The 21,040-nt window shown below is 34.8% G+C and overlaps 1 protein-coding gene across 5 annotated transcripts in view; it reads left to right on the top strand.

Moving 5' to 3' along the window:
* Positions 1-21,040, top strand: part of TRPM6 (transient receptor potential cation channel subfamily M member 6) — a 74,809-nt gene that overhangs the window by 22,085 nt on the left and 31,684 nt on the right. For 4 of the 5 annotated variants that reach the window (XR_010067321.1, XM_063295147.1, XM_063295146.1 and 1 more), the window contains exons 11-23: positions 1,071-1,143; positions 1,248-1,348; positions 1,523-1,657; positions 4,523-4,576; positions 5,445-5,585; positions 6,328-6,462; positions 7,958-8,238; positions 9,529-9,757; positions 13,148-13,303; positions 15,687-15,830; positions 16,342-16,470; positions 19,592-19,843; positions 20,644-20,818. Coding sequence is in view for 4 of the 5 variants with exons in the window: in XM_063295147.1 (XP_063151217.1) it covers positions 1,071-1,143; positions 1,248-1,348; positions 1,523-1,657; positions 4,523-4,576; positions 5,445-5,585; positions 6,328-6,462; positions 7,958-8,238; positions 9,529-9,757; positions 13,148-13,303; positions 15,687-15,830; positions 16,342-16,470; positions 19,592-19,843; positions 20,644-20,818 (2,005 nt within the window). In the remaining variant the exon portion in view is untranslated. Of the gene's footprint in view, positions 1-1,070; positions 1,144-1,247; positions 1,349-1,522; positions 1,658-4,522; positions 4,577-5,444; positions 5,586-6,327; positions 6,463-7,957; positions 8,291-9,528; positions 9,758-13,147; positions 13,304-15,686; positions 15,831-16,341; positions 16,471-19,591; positions 19,844-20,643; positions 20,819-21,040 lie in introns of those variants that run through there. The other variant, XM_063295149.1, reaches the window with a different exon arrangement.

Here is a 21,040-nt window from a genome sequence, read left to right as displayed (position 1 = left end):
TTGTTCTGGTATTCATAAATCTACCTATTCCCACTTTTAATGTTCTCAGCTGTGGGTTTAGATTGTTTTACAGTAGATATACTTGCCTATCCATTTTTTTAGTCCAGAGAAACTTCTGTTAATATAGTAGGTATGTTTTCAGATGTATTTCTTATGCAATTCTTCTTATCATTCATAGAATTTTAGAGAGGATTGTCATCTTCCATTAGTTATCACATATTATTATATTATATTATATTATATTTATATGATTATATTATATTATATTCTTCTTTCTGTCATCTTCCACAAAAGAAAAAAAATGTAGTTTCAAATGTATTTTGATCAATTGCACTAGGATCTTTGTCTGGAATACATATGAAGAAATCTGTTGAATTCAATTTTCCTTCAGTCATCATTTAGTCAACCATAGATATGTCCTATCCCATTTTGTCCTCTGTCTGTATGTTTGTGCCCATGTTTTACATAATTTGGCAATGCAGTTTTCCTAGTAAGTTCATTCTGCAAATAATTCCTCTCATATAATACACTTTTATACTATGTTATTCTAATATGCAGTTTTATGCACAGTTTTCCCCTAACATTATGCATTTTTGTAGTAATGCCCATTCTTATACTTTTGTAGTAATGCCCATTCCTACCCTTTTTCTTGGTTGTGATACCTTGGGAAAATCCTTTGATTGCTGTAATTTGTATATCAGTTCAATTATTGGTCTTGGAACCACAGGTTATGTAAATGTGGCTTAAAATATGAAATGACTGAGTCTCCACTACCATTCCCTGGAAGCACTAAGAAATGATTTGAACACTTCCCTCATGTGTGCCGATTCCAGCTGTGTAGTATCCGCTTCTATTTCTCGTGCTTACAGAAACTCTTTAACATCCCTGTCATAGATATCTCTCTAACACTCCAGCTTTAATTTATTCCTTCTAATCTTATTTTCATATTTTTCATGGCATTTATTCCCTTCCTTCCTATCAATCTTTTCTTTACCACTTAGCAGACCTTAGAAATTGTCTAGTGGTTTTCACTTTTCTTTCCTCTAATAACTTACGTTACTCTTTGACAGATAACCATATTTGATGCAGAGTCAGAGGAACATCAGGACATGGATTTGGCAATCCTAACTGCACTCTTGAAAGGTACTTCGTATCCTCATTTCTCGTGTCCCTCCCAAATCAGATCAGGAAGTAGTAGTTAAATTATTCTGTGTATAAAATCTAACAGAGAATGTGTTTGTCCATAGGCACACACATGTCTGCTCCAGATCAGCTAAATCTGGCTCTGGCTTGGAACAGATTGGACATTGCTAAGAAACATATATTGGTTTATGGACAACACTGGAAGGTAAACTTAACATTTAATTTCTTTCTTCTGAATATGATTATTAGCAATCGTGCTCTCTGCAATTCTTTACTTGTCTTATCTTGCCTATAGAGCATCTTGTATCTGAATTGTCATCAGCATTGAGATTATTATTATTATTACTATTATTATTTTCATTCACCATATTTTCTGAAGGTTGGCTCCCTTGAACAAGCAATGCAGGATGCTCTGGTGATGGATCGGGTGGAGTTTGTGAAGTTGTTAATAGAACATGGCGTGAATCTGCACCGTTTTCTTACAATATCCCGACTGGAAGAACTGTACAATACTGTGAGTGGCTGAAATTCTGATTTGTTTTTAACAATGAAAAATGGCTTTTAAACAGGAACCAAGAAACAAAATAGTACCACAACTTTGGGAATTATAAAGTTATTGCAGGATAATTATAAAGACGCCTGAAAATGTCAGGTCCTTTAGATTTATTTATTTATTTGTAAAATTTATATAACCACCTGAAACCTGAAATCTAGGTGTCTTACAGAAATTAATGGTTAAAAAGAAATACAAATAAAAAAATAAAATATGATTAAAATATAAAATTAACAAGTGGCATTACAATATGTCAATCCCCAAAGGCCCTCCAGATGAGCCATGTTTTCATGAAGGTGGGGGCCATATGCATTTCAGGGGACAAGCTGTTGCAGTGATGGGGGGCTTTTACAGAGAATGCTTGCTATCAGTCCCCACATCTGCACCGAGTTGCTCAGCAGGTGCTCCCTAGTTGTCCTGGTTGGATGGGTAGAAGCTGTTGCGGAAAGGCAGTCTCTAAGGTACCCAGGCCCTGAGCCATATAAGGCTTTATAGATAATGACCAGCACCTTGAATTGCCCTTGGAAACCTACTAGTCGCCAGAGAAGCTTGCACAGCAAAGGTGTAACTTTGCAGTACTTAGACTGACCACTAAGCACATACGCCACTGCACTCTGGGCTAGCTGAAGGTTCTGGGTGGTCTTCATGAACAGCACCTGTACAGAGAGTTACACTAATTTTTTTAAATTAAAAATTCACCCATTTAATTATATATTTTATATAAGATTATAAAAATAACAGAATGTAAAAATACAAAAGGTAAACAGTGAAACAAACAATGAAATACTAGAGTGCCAGTTTGGTCTAGTGGTTAAGGTTCTGGACTAGAAACCAGGAGTCTGTGAGTTCTAGTCCTGCCTTAGGCATGGAAGCCAGCTGGGTGACCTTGGGCCAGTCACTCTCTCTCAGCCCAACTCGGTGCAATGTAGACTAGCCTCCTCATGGTGCACCCAGGCAATGTGACTTGTCAGTGCTAAATAGTCTACATATCTGGCTGCTGGACCTCACAAGGGTTTCCCAGCAAGAAAAAGCAGCATAAACACCGAACTGCTATGCCATACGATTAAAAAAAAATGAAATACTAAAGACTGAATGAACTATAAATAACTTAAGCAGAACAAGGAATAGGAAAACAAAAACAAAATAAAAGGACCAGGGAAAATTAAAAAAAAAAATACTAAACATCTAAAATATATATATTAAATGTGTAGAAATCACTGCTTTACAGAAAGTTCCTTATAACATTATATTATTATCAAATAGAGAAAGATAACTTGCATTTCCAAAAAAACAGTCCTTAATTCCTGGAGTAATATCACTTTTCCATTTTCTCAGTATAATTCTTTTGGCAACCCCCATGGCTGGTATAGACAGAGATGTCACAAAAAACAAAACAACTACAACAACAAACAAACAAAAACAAACTGACAATGGAACAAAATCATTATTAAGACTAAACATTATTAAGTTACAAAATAACAAGCAAGATTTTGGAAAATTCAGCTGATGCTGTTAGCAACCTTTTTTCTTTTCAGAGATTGAAAGAGGCTCAGTCCACTTGCAGACTGTGAGACCCACAACAATAATAAAAAATGTTTTATTCGGGAGGAGATGGGTGGTGATAGAAATTTGAATAATAAATAAAATAAATAAAAAACTTGAAAAATAATAAGACATGATGTAAATAAACCATTTATTTGAAAAAAGGTTGAGATATTTTTTTTATTTTTAAATAAAAAATAATCAAGAAAACCCCTGAATTTTAGACCCTTCTTCCCCTTCCCCCCAGCTTGATTTGGGAACCAAGGTCAAATAGTCTTCCTGAATGTAATTCTGGCTTGGCATTTTTCAGGCTCTGGGGGCCAGAGTGTGATCTCAGTCCCAACAATTGCTTTCAGTTTTGAAAAATGACTAAAGATTGAGTGCTTTTTGGCCATCCCACCCTGAGATTTTGCACGTTCTTATGAAAGAAATTTGAGATCTCATGAGATTTTGAAGTTTTCATACATTTTTTTTTAAAGGAAGTCTTTCAAAATCTTGTGAAAACTCATGAGCAATCACTGAAATACTGACATTTCAGTGATCTTACTTGCTTTAAGTCATTAAAATTATGGGCAATGCTTTCAAGGGAGATATATGTTCCTGTGTTCCTTGTTTCTGTGTGTGCTATGTGGCTGACCTCTCTGTAGACATAAAATGAACCATCTGGAAATGAAGATGATGATTGGTTTCTGGTAGGTGTTACAAAATGTAGCTTATACGTAAAATTATGGATTTAATCATTGGCCACAATTTTAATTGTGGCCAGCAGTTACTGAGATCAGTCTCCAGCTTTACTAGACATTAGTCAAAGATAAAGAAATATCATAGGCTTTATATTAGAAAAGTTGAACAGCAATATTAGGTTATGCTATTCACAAAAAAAGCTGAAGCTTGATTGATAACATTATGGGTATAGAAATATCAATTTCCTCTACTCCTCCACTCCTCCTAGTTTAAAGTCTTTTGTTTCAGTCAAAGAGAGCATATAGCTTTGTGTTCCTTCAATATATGAGTTCATGTGTAGCATAGATTCTTCTGTTGTGTACATGGATAGAAAGTATAAAGTATGTACTGTAATTTCATTCCTCTTTTATTATAACTGTATTCAGCTAAAATCTTAAAGATTTTCAACATTTATTGAGGAAAGTTGATGTACACAAGTATCCAAGGAAACTGAATTGGTATGGCTAAATTTTCCTTCTAAATTAAATGTTATTGGTTTTCTTTGGGGTATTTATTCATGTTATTCAATGTATTCATCTTATTTTTGTTTTAAAATTCCAGAAACAAGGGCTGACAAATCTTCTTTTACATCATCTTGTTTGTGATGTGAAACAGGTAATTTAATTCTAAAGTATGAAGAGCAAGGGCTCTTGTATGCAGTAATTTATTTCTATTTGCTATTGGCAAATGTATATATAATCTTTCTCAGAAGTGTGATAATCCTATTGGTCTATAGCAATAGCTGCAATAAAAAAGGTGTCACTAAGTAAGACACTCTAATTGAAAACTCTTCCGTGAAATGTCCCCCATTCCTTTCTGTCTTGAGCTATTGTTACTGAGGAAGATATCTAGGTATCTTCTAATTAAAGACGTAAGAGGGATATGGTATTGACTAAAATGGTAAAAGCTATTAACTGCCCATAGGTTATTACTATTATGAATGTACATGTAAATCTTGGAACTTTATATTAGCTAAGTGTTCTTTTGTTCCTAAGGTAACAGCAAAGGTTATTTTTATATTCAGTATTCAAGTTAACTTTCTGTAAAAGCATTAAGTTGCTTAATAAATATTTTATTTTATTTCAGGCACCTGTTCGGCCATCAGCTAGATAATTTGTGTTTTATCTCTTGATTTTATTTTATGGGCAGTTTTCTCTACTTTAAAAATCTCGCCAAATTATTGTTTCATTGGCTTATATTGATACTATAGTGTTTGATAGCTAGCTGGCTTCAATTTTGGCTCAGGAAATAATAATAATAATAATTTGGTCTAATGAATAAACCGTGAGCTAGAAAAGTTTTATCACAGTTTAATCAAGAACAGGGTAGGCGATTTTGACAAAGCTAATGCCTTTTGAATTCATCCACAAGATGGGAAGAATAATGCTGTTGAAAGATTTTCTGAGATGTGAGAACGATTTCCTAAATACATTCCAAAACAAGTATTTATTGCAATGTAAGATATTAAATATTTGTGTTACAGAGTACTCTTCCAGTGGACTATAAAATATCATTGATCGATATTGGGCTGGTTATAGAATACTTGATCGGTGGAGCTTATCAGAGCAGCTACACAAGAAAACATTTCAGAATTTTATACAATAACATTTACAGGAAACATAAGGTAAACAAAGACTTAGTTCCATGACACATTTTCTTATGCTGTTTGGGGAGCACCCTCATTCACATAATGTCAACATCCATTTCTTACCTCCTAATGCTTTTCCCACGCTGATTTTGTAATTTTACTTACCAAAGGAAGCTCAACTATTTTTTGAGAGAGATGGAAGATTCAAGAAAATTCCACTCTTTTGCTTTAAGGGTAAACTTCACATACATAAACTTCACTTTGGGCAGATGACCCATCTTAGATCAGCACACAGTCAGTATAACATTTCAGATGTCTGCCTATTTCTTTTAAAATATTGATCCAACCTATATCACAGAGTTGCTGCTGTGGGGGAAAATAGGAGGAGGGAGCAGTAAGTATTCTGCCTTGAGCTCCTGTACAAAAACTGAGATAAAAATCTAATAAAGAAATAAAATAGGGCTATTTTTAAAAACTAAGTGTAAGCATGTAATTGAGTTTAGTTTAGAATGTACTTCCTTGATACCCAAGAGCAGTGGAAGGGTTCCTATATTTGTTTTCTGCTTAGCTTGCAGCCTTGACACATCCATTTTGTAAAGCAAATGGTGGGGACATACTCTATATAATTTTGAAGGTCATTATTTAACTTATTGAGTGGGAAAGAAAAGTTCTGCATGTATGCATACGTTTTAATCAGCATTGTCATGACCAGTATATAATGGTTTTGCAACTGAGTCTTAATTAAACTCTTTCTTTCTGTTTCATAATGTATCTTTAGAACCAGGAAGTTGTCTCCAGATTGACACAGAACCTCCCTCTTCATCAGCTTAATCAGACTGGGAGTCGAAGTGGATCTGCTGAAAATACTTTGCATTCCCAGTTTATCAGAACAGCACAGCCATACAAATACAAAGTACTGTGATTGTTGCTTACTCATGCAGTTTGTTAAAAAGCACTAGGTTGGAGATCCTGTTTGTTCACTCAACAAGATGAAAAGAGGCAGGCATGTTGGCTTAAAAAAAAATCTCTTTAGCACATGGTGGCAAGGTTGAATCAGATAAGAACTAGAAATACTATTGGCTTTCTATATTCCTCTTGGTCTATTTTGTGTGGTGAGAGGCAGAGAAAGATTTCAGGTATTTGCTGAAGTCAGGCAATAGATAGAGATCAGTTGGAGACACTTTAACTTTTACAAGCCAACCTAACCTAAGGAATAGCCTGAATAGGTCTTACCCAAGACCTGACTATGCCTGTCATTGTAGGATTTAGCTGCCATGGGCACAGCCCTTCTTCTCCATTCTCTGTGCATTGCTTTCCATGGCCATTTTGCCTTTGGCTGCAAAAGAGGCCAGACACCTGGTTTCTGGAGAAGCATCTGCCGACATAATACCTGACTGTTGCTTTCTGAAGCACTTATGTGGGTTCCTTAAGTAGCCTTCAGCATTTTTTTTTTTTTTGCGTTCTTTCTCTTTATCAGTTACTCTGTCTGCTTTACCCCATATCTCTCCTTTTCATCAATTAGTTCAGCTGGCAAGTCACAGATGTGGTGGAAGGTGCAGAGTGAATGCATTCCCTCCTCTGTACTTACAACCTATCAGCCCGGCTGTTTTTGGACACACGTTTAGTGCTTTTTCAAAAGATTGCTAGACCTGAGTTCAGAAATAATCCAAGTAATAGTCACACATACAGAGTATTTCTGCGCTTGCAGCCTCTTAGTCCAGGAATCTGACAGATGCCTAAAGCTGCCATTCAAAGCATTTCTCTATATTCTCCCATTCCTGCCCCTCCACATGTTAAAGAGAGTTATTGTGGGTTTTTTCCTCACTGACAATAAAACAAAGCCAGGGGAATCCACCAATTGCTTTCCTTAACCAGCCCTAGGTTAAAGCTGTAAGGATAGCACTATTCACTGGCCTCATAACTGAGGCAGAATAGGGCTCTGCCATAAAGGCAACAGATTAAATGCAGCCAGCTATTAGACCTCACCACTTTAGTGAGACTTGGCATATTCCCCTAGATTTTAATTGTACCTAAGTTGTTGGAAATTGTGGTTCAGGCTGTGGACTTTCTGTTTATCTGATTTGATATATTACTTGTTTCCAACATACACTATATGTGTAATTGCCTAGATTAAATACAGACTAACCACAAAATAATTATTGATATTAATCATTGCATACAATTTTCTGAAAATTGTTTCATGTATTGCAGTTCCATTTGTGAACTTGTAATTTTCTCTATATTGTTTTTATCTTTTAAGTATTACATGTTACTAGTTCTGCTTATAACCTATAACATGGATTTCTAATTCCAAGACACAAAGCTGAGTTGAACTGAGAAAATAAGTATAGGATCAAAATACTAAATGTTTAGTGACTTATCTTGACTTTTTATTCATTAACTTGTAGGAAAAATCAGCAAATCTCCATAAATCCAAGAAGAAAACCAAAGATGAATTCACAGTATCTGATGACCAAGAGTCAGTTGGCTTTATTTATCCCTACAATGATCTCTTGGTTTGGGCAGTTTTGATGAAAAGACAGAAGATGGCTATGTTCTTCTGGCAGCATGGAAAAGAAGCAATGGTCAAGGCTGTGGTGGCTTGCAAGCTCTATAGAGCCATGGCACGTGAAGCCAAACAATGCAACATGGAGGATGATACATCAGAGGAGTTGAAGAAGTATTCAAAGTAGGGATTCTTCCTTCACTTCAGATAATAATGATCTACAATACTTAGAATGGTTAGACTCTTTTCTCTCGGTTGCTTAAGACTGTTTAATGTTATGACGGGTGAAATCTGATCTGAAAATCTTTTGGCTCAGCATGAAAAGAGCTGGCTTGAAATGTAATTAATCATCCCAATACACTAATTCCAACTGTTGTATAGAATTCTTATATTTTATGTGTATTCTTTACATTTTATGATACTGTAGTACGTAATGTTATATAAAAGCTGATAACCATATATTTTGGATTATTTATGAATTATATTTTATTTATATTTTTCAGGTGAAGTCATATATGTATAATTTCAGTATTTTCATTATTTATTTATTTCACAGTATTTTCATTATTTTATTTAGTTCATGCTTCTGAGTGAGGCCCATGTTAAAATCTATTGGCATTTTGGTATTATTCATAAAATGAATTATTACTTTATAGCACCAGTGTGAAGCTTACCTCTTCTTGTCTCTGTCAGTGATTCATCTTCACTTTATCTGATTGCAATAATAGTCTGATAGGAGGTATGAAAGAGTAAGTCTCATTGGACATAATGGAATTCACAGCTGAGTAATTATGTATATGATTGTGGTAAAATGGGTTTCAAAAAAATATAGCCAGAATCCATTAAAACCTATGAGAATTTTACCATAAATCAGGAATGAGCAACCTGTACCCCTTTTATATCCCCCTTTGACCAAGATCACCAAGTGTATCTTCCTGCCATTTTGAAGCAGAAAATACAAAATCTATATTTATTTATTTGTTTGTTTGTTTGTTATTCAAATTTCTATCACTGCCCATCTCCCCCATAACACGAGGACTCTGATATTGTATAACTAAAACAAAATTTCAAATTCTGAAACACCATGGTCCCTTCTACTTGCCTTAACTAGTTACACTGTAGTTTTCATAAACATATATTGATGCTAGTAAAAAATTATATATATATATATATATACATACATACATACATACATACATACATACATATATATATATAAGCCTGTGATTTGTAGAATAAATTATATAAGGATTTCTGGATTCTCTCAAGGAAATAGGTTAATTGGAAACTGTAGAAAAGCACAGTGTTGTATACGGCTGCTGTCCTTACTTAATTCTCATTTGAGTCAATGTTAGGGTCAGGGTGTACATATGATAATGAGCTCTATGCAAGATGTCTTGGCTACAATGACTAATTCTATTCTAAAATTCACTACTCTCCTACCCCCTGCCCTATTTTCTTTTGCTGTCATAGTGAGTTTGGGCAGCTTGCTCTAGATGTGTTAGATAATGCATTCAAACAAAATGAACAGATGGCCATGAAGCTGTTGACATATGAGCTGAAGAACTGGAGTAATTCAACATGTCTGAAACTGGCTGTGTCAGTGGGCTTGCGACCTTTTGTGTCTCACACATGTACCCAGATGCTGTTGACTGATATGTGGATGGGACGCCTGAAAATGAGAAAGAATTCCTGGTTTAAGGTAAATAATTTCTATGTTGTTTTTGTCCAAACAAAAGGCATTTCTCCAGCCTTGGGCTGCATAATTTGAGGATCTTAGACTGGAATTATATAAAACTTTCTTCATTTTAGTTCATTTCAGTGGTTTTAGTTTCGAGAGAGAAGGTACTCAATGCTGAGTTACTCTGCACTACCAAATTATAATGTTATCCACCTGCCCTTGACTTGCCAGAAAACTGTTGTGAAATTAACTAACCTCATTACCAGTTTCTATCCTGTTTGCCCCTTTTGGGTCACTGTCACCTAACTTCCCTCTGAGGTAATGGCAGCCAGAGCCTAACCAATTTCATACATCTTGAGGCTGCTGTTGGTCAGTGTCAGAATATGGGGAAAAGTATTACTTTAACACCAGTACGTCTATGGATGACTTAAGCCTGTTTCATTCGTGGGCTGGGATGAAATGAAAACAACATCATGGGGACAGAGCAGGCAAGAAAGTGTTTCCAGGATATGTTTGTACCGAAGCAAGATAAGGCAAGTGCCTGTCAGTTTTGTAATTTTGATCATGTGAGTATGTAGTAAAGTTGGTCTCCAGGACAACCACAAATCCAATAACACATGATTGTGTTATATAGTATATGGTCCATCAATGGCTGTTTTAATTCATGGTCAGATATAATTAGTGGTTTGGGGAACGACAGTATGTAACTGAGTGAGTTCTGGACAGCAGGTGAAAACAGAAACTGGATGTCCAAATGGAATGTATCCAGGTGAACTGCCTGAAACAGCTATACATACTTTTTCAGATTCTTGTGGCATCGTGTGTCCAAAATGTCAATGTCTGATGATGTGACAAAAATGGCAGGAGAGAAACTGCACGTAGTTCCTCTGCCACAGCAAATAAATGAACAAGGATTATCTGGGAAGTGATGGAATTAGTGAAGTCAGTTGTACACTTATAAGGCACTCCTTCCTGTTTCTCAAATACTGAACTGTTCGTTATCTCTTCGAAAGCATTTCCTCCTTGGACTATTGTGGAGAAGGCAATGTACTCTGCGCTCTTGTAACATAAAACTCATTTATGCTTTGTAGTCCCACAGAAGCCCTTTGCCTCTGTCTGCCAAAATAAACATAGATTATAACACTCCTGCATTTGATTGTTTCACAGTAACTTTCACAGTCAGTGATGGCCACTGAATTCTGCTTACTTATCCCCATGTGTAGTAAGGAGACATGGATATAAAACAGTTTTCTTTCCCAATCAGGGGGTACATCTGCCAGGTCTATTTTTGTTAATGCTGGTTCTACCAGTTTTGTTTTATGACATGATGTTATTGCATATCTAGGAGGGAAAAAGTGGAAACAATTCCAATTGGAGGCTATTTGGTTCACTTGAAGAGAAGAATTGAGCATAGAGCTTGCAGGATGAAAACTAAATGTGCATCAAAGGAGAACTTGGGAGGGGGGAGGAGAGGAACTGTGGGTAGACTTAAGGTGACAGTATAAAAAAGTTTCAGTTTCCATTTGTGCTTCAGAATCCCAGAAAACTGGAGTATAAAACATATAAAATCTTATAGGCTACTATGATGACTGAAGTCAGGAATCCTATACCCATGTGCGTCTTGGTCTTTCAGTTCAACTTCGGGATAGGTCACGGCAGATATTGCACTAGTGCTGTTTCCCCGCTCCCTTGATAGAGATGCCGGCTCTTGTTCCCTTTTTGCCTCTTCCCCCAAGTTTTTGCCCACCAGTAAGTTTCACATACTAGTTGATTACAACTACTTATTTCATTTGTCTCGCACATTTTTCCATGTGAAGTGGGTTAGGGTAAAGGTTATTGACTGATGGTTGATCATTGCCTCTGTGAATTAATGCACTCATGTTGTAAAACGTAGATATTGCACCAATTGATTACATCTGCAATGGGCAAAACCTTTTTTGGACGTTAGATTTTAATTCCCTTAAAATGGAACTTTTCTGCTTTAATTGTCATTTTAATGGTGATGGGAAAATGTTTCAGGACTATTCTGATTTTTTTTTAAATGTTCACTCTTGTTACTTTTTGCCCACCACTAGTGTTAAAATCTCATGTCTGAAAAGCTTTCGCCCACTGCAGAAGTAATTGATTGGTGCGATATCCTTGTGATTTCAGCATGGGTAAATAAATTTGCAGACATAACTATCAATCATCAATCAATAACCCTAACCCTAACCCTAACCCATTTGGCAGGAAAAAAAGCACAAGTCAGATGTAACCAATTGGTGTGCGAAATTCACTAGTGGGCAAAAACCTTTTGGCTTCCAAAAATGGAACAAGAACTGAAATGTCATTGACCCCAAAAAACCAATGGTTACTATTTGAAAACATCGACATGTTTAAACAGTCATATCTTGGTCATATTTCAAGCAATCTACAATAGACTGCTGGTATGAATGCCCCCAACTTCATGTGTATCAAATTTCACAAAACTAAAATAAATATTTCTATTTATTTTAGGACTGAGAACCTGATTCAGATTGGAATTTTGACATGGGAGAATAAGAGTGGCTTGTCTTTTATTGCATTTCTGATCTGAATATTTGAGTTCCAGTATTTGCTTTTGCCTCTAGAAGGAAAACTTCCTTCCTTCTTTTCACGGTACTTATATTGCACCCCAGTCTCAAAGGACTCTAGGTGGTATATGATATCAACAAAAAGAAAACCAAAAATAAGTGAATCAGAACAATGCCAAACCAAATAATAACAATAAAAAAGATACACCACAAAACCCAAGATAGGCACCTATAAGTCAGTCAGTTGGAACCAAAGTGGATTGAGATAAAACAGTTTAACCTCTTTATGGAACTGTAACAGTGCATGTACTTCTTGGGGGAGAGTTTTCCATAATGTGGGGACTGTTGCAGTGAAAACCTGTCATATGAACCAAGCTTTTCTTCCAATCTAAGTAGAAAATTCCAGCTTCCAGTCCAAATCAGGATTATAAGGAGGGCAAAATTTTGAAGCGCTGCAGTCTCTCCAACCATGGCTATAATCCAGAATGATGGCTCCCTGTTATTGATAGTTTTAAATGTTATTTATGCAACTGCTTAATCAGGCGAATCTAGTTTATTTTTTATTTATTTTCTATCCTGCCTTTATTATTTTTATAAATAACTCCAGGCGGTGAACATACCTAGTACTCCTTCCTCCTCCTATTTTCCCCACAACAACAACCCTGTGAGGTGAGTTGGGCTTAGTGAGAGTGACTGGCCCAAGTTCACTCAGCCAGGAGGATCTTTGGCAAGTTTTAGTTGCCAAAAGTATGTGGTCAGCATGGATAGACTTGCTTTTTAAAGATTGTTCTCTAGTTAATCATTAATATTAAGTAAGAATAAAGAACACATCTGTAGTAAAAGTTTGATGCTATTTTAGGTGATTCTAAGTATTCTTCTACCTCCCACCATCTTGATGCTGGAGTTTAAAAGCAAGGCTGAAATGTCACATGTGCCTCAATCGCAGGAGTCCCATCAATTCACGTGGTATCATGGTGATCCCAGCACCTCCAGTGGAAAGGATGACCTATCATTGGTGAGTATGTAAGCCAGGTTTTGATTTCATTTTATTCAATGGAGTACAAGCAGAATTTTTGTTAGGAAATGTTTTGTTTTAAATGTTGGTTCAAAAGAAAAAACCCAAAGCTTAGAAAGTTTGATACACTTGGCGGTTGGGGGGAGGGAGGAATATTTGTGTACCTTTGGTATATTGTGCTGGGCTCTAGCACTCTCAGCTCTCCTCCAGTATATTCCCATCCTCTACCCCATTTTCTCTCTTTCAATCATTCATGCCACTTAACAATATACTGCTGATAGGCCTTTCGTATTGGATAATGTAGATAATGTACTGCCCTCAGACTATGAGATCTAAAAAAGCTTTAAAGCAGGATCTGAATTTTGCTATTCTGAGTGTTTGTGGCCATATGAAATTATTATGGTAATTTCTAGTTAGACTATGGATTCTTCCCATGTGAATTGCCTACAGTAACTCAAAGTAGCTCCAAAATTTTTAGGAAGAGATAAGTTTCAGCTTTACTTTAAGATACAACAGACTAGGCTCTTCTATATGCAGAGCATATATTTTAATGTTGAGCTATAACCTTTTCCCAGTTATAGTTGTTTTCTCTTGAATAGCATACAGCAAGAGATTTTGGACTAAGAACAATCTCACTAAAATATCAACCTCATAGTTCTCATTTTCTAATGCCATAATTCAATAACTATATGCACTACTGATGTGATAAATAAATACAAGGCAGATATATAGATTTTTACACTGCATTTAGATATCTTTTATTTTGCTAGGGAGAATTTACAGCACAATTTTTTGTATTCTTCAACCCAAGTTATTTTTTCTTTTGCACTTTTTCTCCTATTGACTATCTTGGAAGAAAGTGAAGCAGCTTTACTCTGTGTTTGATATATCACCAGTATGCCACAAGTACAATCAAAGTTCAGTTTTAACCAAAAAATGTTTTTTTAATAGTAATTTTATTAAAAATTACAATTGCAACAATAAAAGCTAATACAAACTTAAAAAAAAGAAAAAAGAAAAAATAGAAGGTGCAGAAAAAAATAGAAAGAAAAATAGAAAAGAAAGAAAAAATAAGAATATAGTAAAGAACAAGAAAAGAAATATATAAAGAAATAACTTCCCCCTTCATCACAAGTATAAACAATTTTAGTAACTTATCACCTTCCTTTAAAATACAACAAATGATCTCTTCTTCCCATATCCTATCTTTTATCTATAAACAAATCCTTAAAACCTCATCATTTCAGTCCTGATCAGCAAAAGTCCATTAAGGTTTACCAGAGATAACAGCATATCTATTTTAACCTTGATCAAATAAACCAACTTTATATTCCTTCCTTTTACTTTTAACAATCTTGCTCTTTAGTCCCTTCAAATAAGGGACTAAAATAAATAAATAAATAAATAAGGGACTAAATAAGAACTTGATTTTCATTTTTTCTGTGTCCCTTCTCACAAAATTCTTCAAAGCTTCAACAAGCCTCTTTTGTAAATCCAATATAGGAAAATTATCCAGATCATCCTCTTGGTTTGTTATCTGTGTATCCCTTTTAATTATTAAAACATCAGCTGGTTTCTTTTGTATGACCACAGTAACATCTTCTTCCATGTCATTCTTGTAGCCTGTCATTTTAAAATCCACTTTTAAATCAGTCTCAAACTTATCAGGTAAAACTTGTTCCTCTTCCATAATATCTTTCAAACACAGTCTATCTATAGAGGCAAACACTCTTAAAATTAACTTCTGGGTCCATTGTTCAAAACTATCCTTCAATATGTCCAATGTTAAAATATTTTGCTTCTGAATTTGTAAGTTAAATTTAAGTGTTCTCCTAAAAATTACAATTAATTTTTAGTTCCTTCTAGTTCCCTCTAGTGTCCAACCTTCAAAGTCCCATCCTATCATGTTTTTTTTTCTTTTAAAAGAATTCAAAACCACAGCAAAAGGTGGGATAAAAATCAATCAATCAATTAATTAATTAATTAAATTTTCCCATGGGAAGGATTCTTATAATTAATTCCAAAATTTTATTTCAAATCCACTTGGACCCTTTCAGAATCAAAGTTTTAATCACCCTTTTGCTGTTTATTTAAAAAAAAAAGATTTTCATTCTATTGCAGTCATCGGCTTTACTTTTAGCAGAGCCATCTTCATTTCACCATTTCGTCCCCAGAAGTCCCAACCAAAACACATTCATGCTAGTTTATGCAGGCTGGATCTGTAGACTACTTTGCAAGCCAATATACAGTTGCCTGCATCCCACCAATTCAGGAGTACTTACAGTGGACTGACACATTCAGAATATATGCTTATCTACATACCCTGGAATCCAATTATTTAGTTGGATGGCAACTAATATAAACATTTCATTTTTTTTTAAAGAGCAATTATGATTTTGAGAAAGGGGTGGAGAAGCAAGCTGAAAAGCAGACTTTTCCCAACAACAATGAACATCAAAGTCTTCCTGGAACTAGGAAAATCTATGAATTCTACAATGCCCCTATTGTCAAGTTCTGGTTCCACACGGTCAGTTATTGACGTTACACTAAATGTTTTACTAAAATGTTTATTAAAATATAGATAACCAACTCACTATGCATGTCACTGAAACAGAGCTACTCATAAGAAAGAATGAGAATTTTGGTATTTTAAGTAGTTATTTTAAATATCTGGTTGTATTTTATTTTATTTTATTTATTTTATCTTAGATTTAGATTTTCTAATAGCCAAATAATTTTTAAAATAAACTTATTTGAAATAATATTGACTCTATTTTCCTGAGAATGGGGCATTAATAAGACAATGAGATTACTAAATATGCATTTGCATATTTATTTTAGTTGACTGTATTATATTTATGATTCAGTCCCTCAAAATATCAGTACTGGCTCTATGGGCCTACTGTGCACAATATCCAGGGCAGGCAAGTGAATGAATTACGGATGCTGAATAACAATGCTTTGAGACTGTGTAAACTATTTGTTGCTCATTTTTGTCACAGCTGTCTGTCATAAAATGTCTATTGTGTATTCCCTAGATGGCCTATTTAGCCTTTCTCATGCTGTTCACTTACACAGTTTTGGTAAAGATGAAACCAACCCCCAGTGTCCAGGAATGGCTTGTAATCATCTACATTTTTACTACCTCCATTGAGAAAGTCAGAGAGGTATGCCCTTTATTTAATGCTAAACTTATTGCTGTAGTAATTCTTATATACACACACATGCACTGTATATGTACAATTCTATGAAAGACCAAATAAATTCCCAGGAATTTTAATCCACTTAATTTTTTTCTTGAAAATATTAGTATTACATTTTTTGCAAAAACAAAACAAAACAGGAGTCTGAAAATGTGCATTGAGCATGCAGCCTTTCAACAATCTCTTTTTTGGAGTGGTGGTAGGGAACGTAACAAATACATTTGAAAGCAGCAGTTAACAATTCTGGGCAGCATTTTTGTTCTGCAGTATTCTCCTTTTCACCAGTTTCATAGAATCCGAGTTGGAAGGGGTCATTTAGGCCATGCAGCTCTTTGCTGATACATTTGGCTCCAGAACCAAAAATCGTTACCAAATTATAATTTGAAATGTAATAGGTAAATATATATCAAATAGAAATCAAATGTAGTTCTTGTCCTGCTCCTGTCTCCTCCTTTTCAGAGTGCAATCCCTGCCATGCCATTCAAAGGTCAAGTTTTGCCCAGGAAATGCTATGCACCCCTGCCCTGGAAGAATTCAGTCCTAGGGGTGCAAATTAATTAAATTTTGGCTATGTGTATGCTAGAGATCAGGCTTTGATGAACTGGAACTGGAAGCTATTCCTTTGTGAAACAGTATCATGCACTGCTTCTGGTTTACTAAGTACAATTTTGCAGAGCATTGTGTTTTACATATGCTTAATTAACTTCACAAATATTTGCTATATGCAGTGATGGAGATGTTTGCCTCTTAGATTATATCAAGTAATTGCTAACTCCTGACCAACATTTCTTTAAATATTAGTATACTTCCTAACAGTATCCTTCAGCTTAGTGGGACTTATACACATAGGGTTATTTATAAGTTTCTCTCTCTCTTTTTCAAGCTTGGAGGCAAACATTTTAACATCACTGTTTCACTTTGCAGCTTATCAGCATGATCATAGCAGTGTATAATTGGGCTGTACTGTATAATGTGTTAAGAAATCCTTGACCTTCCAAAGATTCCAGTTCATAATTTGCCTCACTGAAAAAGCCCTGGAGGAGACTCTTATTGTTCCAGAAAGCAACATGCCATTTTCTCTTCTTGTAATTTCAAAAACTTCTCTTTTCAGGATTGGCATGTCTTTTATAAATGGCAACAATTTGTTTTCTTCTTTTTGTATCAAAGTAAAACTAATTTATTAATTCATACTTCACTTACCAGAACTCTTTTGATTTCCCACCTGCTTCCTGGGTTTTATATGATGTCTATTATCTTTTTATATTGCCAAAGTGCTATTTTTTAAACACATGTTTAACAATTGCACCCCTATGCTCACTCTAACAAAATAGAGAACAAATAGACATAGAAATAGAAATACATTTCAGTTGGAAGAACAGACAAGAATCTGAGATTCAGGATTTTTGAACAGCAGTTGAATGAGTAATTTCAAATTTGAACTACAATATTGTTCCTTCTGCCATGCCAACCATTTTCCCAAAGTTTCGGTGAGTGATTCTTTGCCACCACCCTTCCACTTAACTACCCTGTTCAAATCATTTCAAAAGTTGTAAAAATGAACTTCCCAAATATCTATTAAGCATCAAGGCAATTAGGCCTCAACAGGGATAGTAATGACTTTCAAGAATCAGAGACTACTTGCTTCTTTACAAACAAAATGAAGAAACTGACTAAAAATATTTAAAGCAATAAGAACACAAGTTTCCTTAGCCTTTTTTTTTTTTTTTGCATAGCCTGCATCTGAAGGATTTCCAGTCCAAGGGTCTTAATAGTCTCTTTCATCTGTAAGCTTCATCTGTGCCCTTCTGACCCCAGAGCTTTCCAGATAGCCTATACTTATACTTTCAGTTTCCAACTTACCTGTGAAGCTATGAGTAGATCTTTATTTAGGCTTAAGGTTTCTGACTGCAAATATTTTATTCTCATCATGTAGACTGAAGAACTGAGTTGTTGAACAATACTAATTTTGTGATCTTGATGTATGGTTTATCAGTAATCCTGATGTGAGCCCCCTAGCGTACTGGGGAGACTTCAATTTCAAGGCATTTCAAACATTTCAAAGTGAAAATAAAAACATTATAATCTAGGGGTAGAACTTTTGAGAGAAACATGAGCTATGGGCAAGTGAGCTTGTCAGGATATTTGGGTGTCACCATTTTACATATAAAGGTTACTCTTCACAAAATGTATCTATTGTTCTGGTGCTATGAACTGATGAATAACTGATAAGCCCTCAAAGAAGCTATGAAGGAAGATCTTGTTAAAAAATTAACTGGGAAAAATAAGACATGAATGAAGTAATTAAACAGTCACATACCATTCAACTATTTACAATAGAAAATCAAGGCAGTAGGAAAATAGAATATGTCAAGTTGGAGATATGTGTTAGTATGTGCCATTTCTGTATATTTACCCTTCTGAAATGATACCATTCCCTGATCTGAGTCAGGATAATTTTATTGTTATCAGTAATAAATTCAATAAATCCTTAACATTGAAAAGAAATTAAAAGGTTAATTTTTTAACCTTTAAATTAAATTAAATTAAATTAAGAGGTTATTTTTTTAGTTTGAAATTGGCTTCTTTCTAAATTGTCATTACATGTAAAAACATATCTATTTCAATCTGACTATTCATGGTCATGAAAGCACTGTAATTTGAGTTTTATGGATGAGAAAATAAATATAGCAAATGGCAACATACAGGTGATTCATTGAATGTATCAATAAGGATATTTGTACCCATTAGTTACTTTCCATTTCTTATAAAGACTTTAAGAACTTAATCTGCTGTGTTTTCTAGGGTAATAATATATAAGTTTCTTCAATCTTCAAGAAAGTGTGTTCAGTGACATTTTGTAATTAATTTTACATTATTATGTAAATAAATAATTACATTATTATTTCATTTGTATAGAAAAAATAATATAATTTAATATGTAAGTATAGAAGCGGTGTTGGGCATTTGCACTGTGCTGACCCTGAAGTCAAATGGAGAATAATTTTTCATGGTGCCTTATGTCACTCAGTTGAAATACATAATTTTGTTTATACAGTAATTTTATAACAAATCATTCTGCCTTTAGATTTTTATTTCAGAGCCAAGCAAGTTCATCCAAAAGATGAAAGTGTGGATTTATGAGTACTGGAATTTTACAGATTTTATTGCCATCATCCTGTTCATGACTGGTTTTGGTTTGCGCTGGGCTAATCCTCCACTTCAAACAGCTGGAAGGTTAATTTATTGTCTGGATATAATATTCTGGTATGCTCGACTTCTTGATTTTTTTGCTGTGAATCAGCATGCTGGCCCCTATCTGACCATGATCGGGAAAATGGTAAGTATTTAGCTATAGAGCACATTTTCTTAATGAGGCATGGCTTTAATAGCTTTTCAAGTGGCAGAATTATAACAAAGTTTGAATCTTCACTTGCTGAACTTTGCCTATCATGTACAAGCAGCCATGCAAAAGAAGTTAATAATTCTTGCTTTCTGTTGTAGTTACATAAGCACAGTAGAACTGCATTATGTGCAGATAGTCACATGGAATAATAAAATGTGATCCTGAAGGACACTTGACTTACTGGGTACAAGGTGTGTGTTGGTGGATGTTGCTCCCACTTGGCCTCTTTTGCTAATACATAAGGCTGAATAAATGAAGAATGATTTGTGCAGCATATTTGAATAAAGATCTTGGTAATTTCTCTTACCCTGTTTCTCTGACCACTCCCCATTATAAAGCAGGACCATAATCTACAATTTATTCTTCACATAAATCTTGGATTCTTTGAGAGTAATAAACCAGGCTCCCCAGTTTGAACAATATGCTAAACAAACTATTCCTGATTTATTTAGTCATTTGAGGGAGTGAATGGGTTAAATGTACCAGTACACTGTAGAAGGGCTTATGAACAGCCCATTGACTTGATTGGAGCTTGTCAGTTAATAAGCTATATTATTATTATTCAAGGTTTTTGAATAATTGGCATCATACCTTGTAAGATGCTTTTACATCATTTCTTAATAGATTGCACTATTAACCAACTACAGAGCCAACTGTAAAAGCCAACTACAGGGGATGTGTCTTTGCTTTAAAATTCTTACTACTCTGATTGCTTAATTTTGTTTTTCATACAGACAGCAAACATGTTCTATATTGTCATTATGATGGCCATAGTACTGTTAAGTTTTGGCGTTGCACGAAAAGCAATACTTTCTCCAAATGAGCAGCCATCATGGACTCTTGCACGAGATATTGTATTTCAACCTTACTGGATGATATTTGGTGAAGTGTATGCGGGAGAAATTGATGGTATGTCTGCTATTGTTGAAATGTTGCATGCCACATTCATGTAAATCTTTCTATTTATGTTTGTTGTTTTACTGTTTTAATTGTTTTGATGGCTTTGTAGTATGTTTTAATAGTAGGCTTTATTGTTCAGTGCCCAGAGTCACTTCATGTGAGATGGGTGGCCATATAAATTTGACAAATTAAATAATAAAATAATTACTTAGGTTATTTCTTAACACAGCC

This window comes from Candoia aspera, chromosome 2, assembly GCF_035149785.1.
Source record: "Candoia aspera isolate rCanAsp1 chromosome 2, rCanAsp1.hap2, whole genome shotgun sequence".
NCBI classification, from domain to species: domain Eukaryota; kingdom Metazoa; phylum Chordata; class Lepidosauria; order Squamata; family Boidae; genus Candoia; species Candoia aspera.
The sequence above is the reverse complement of the archived record's forward strand: the minus strand, read 5'-3'. Positions and strand labels throughout refer to the sequence as shown.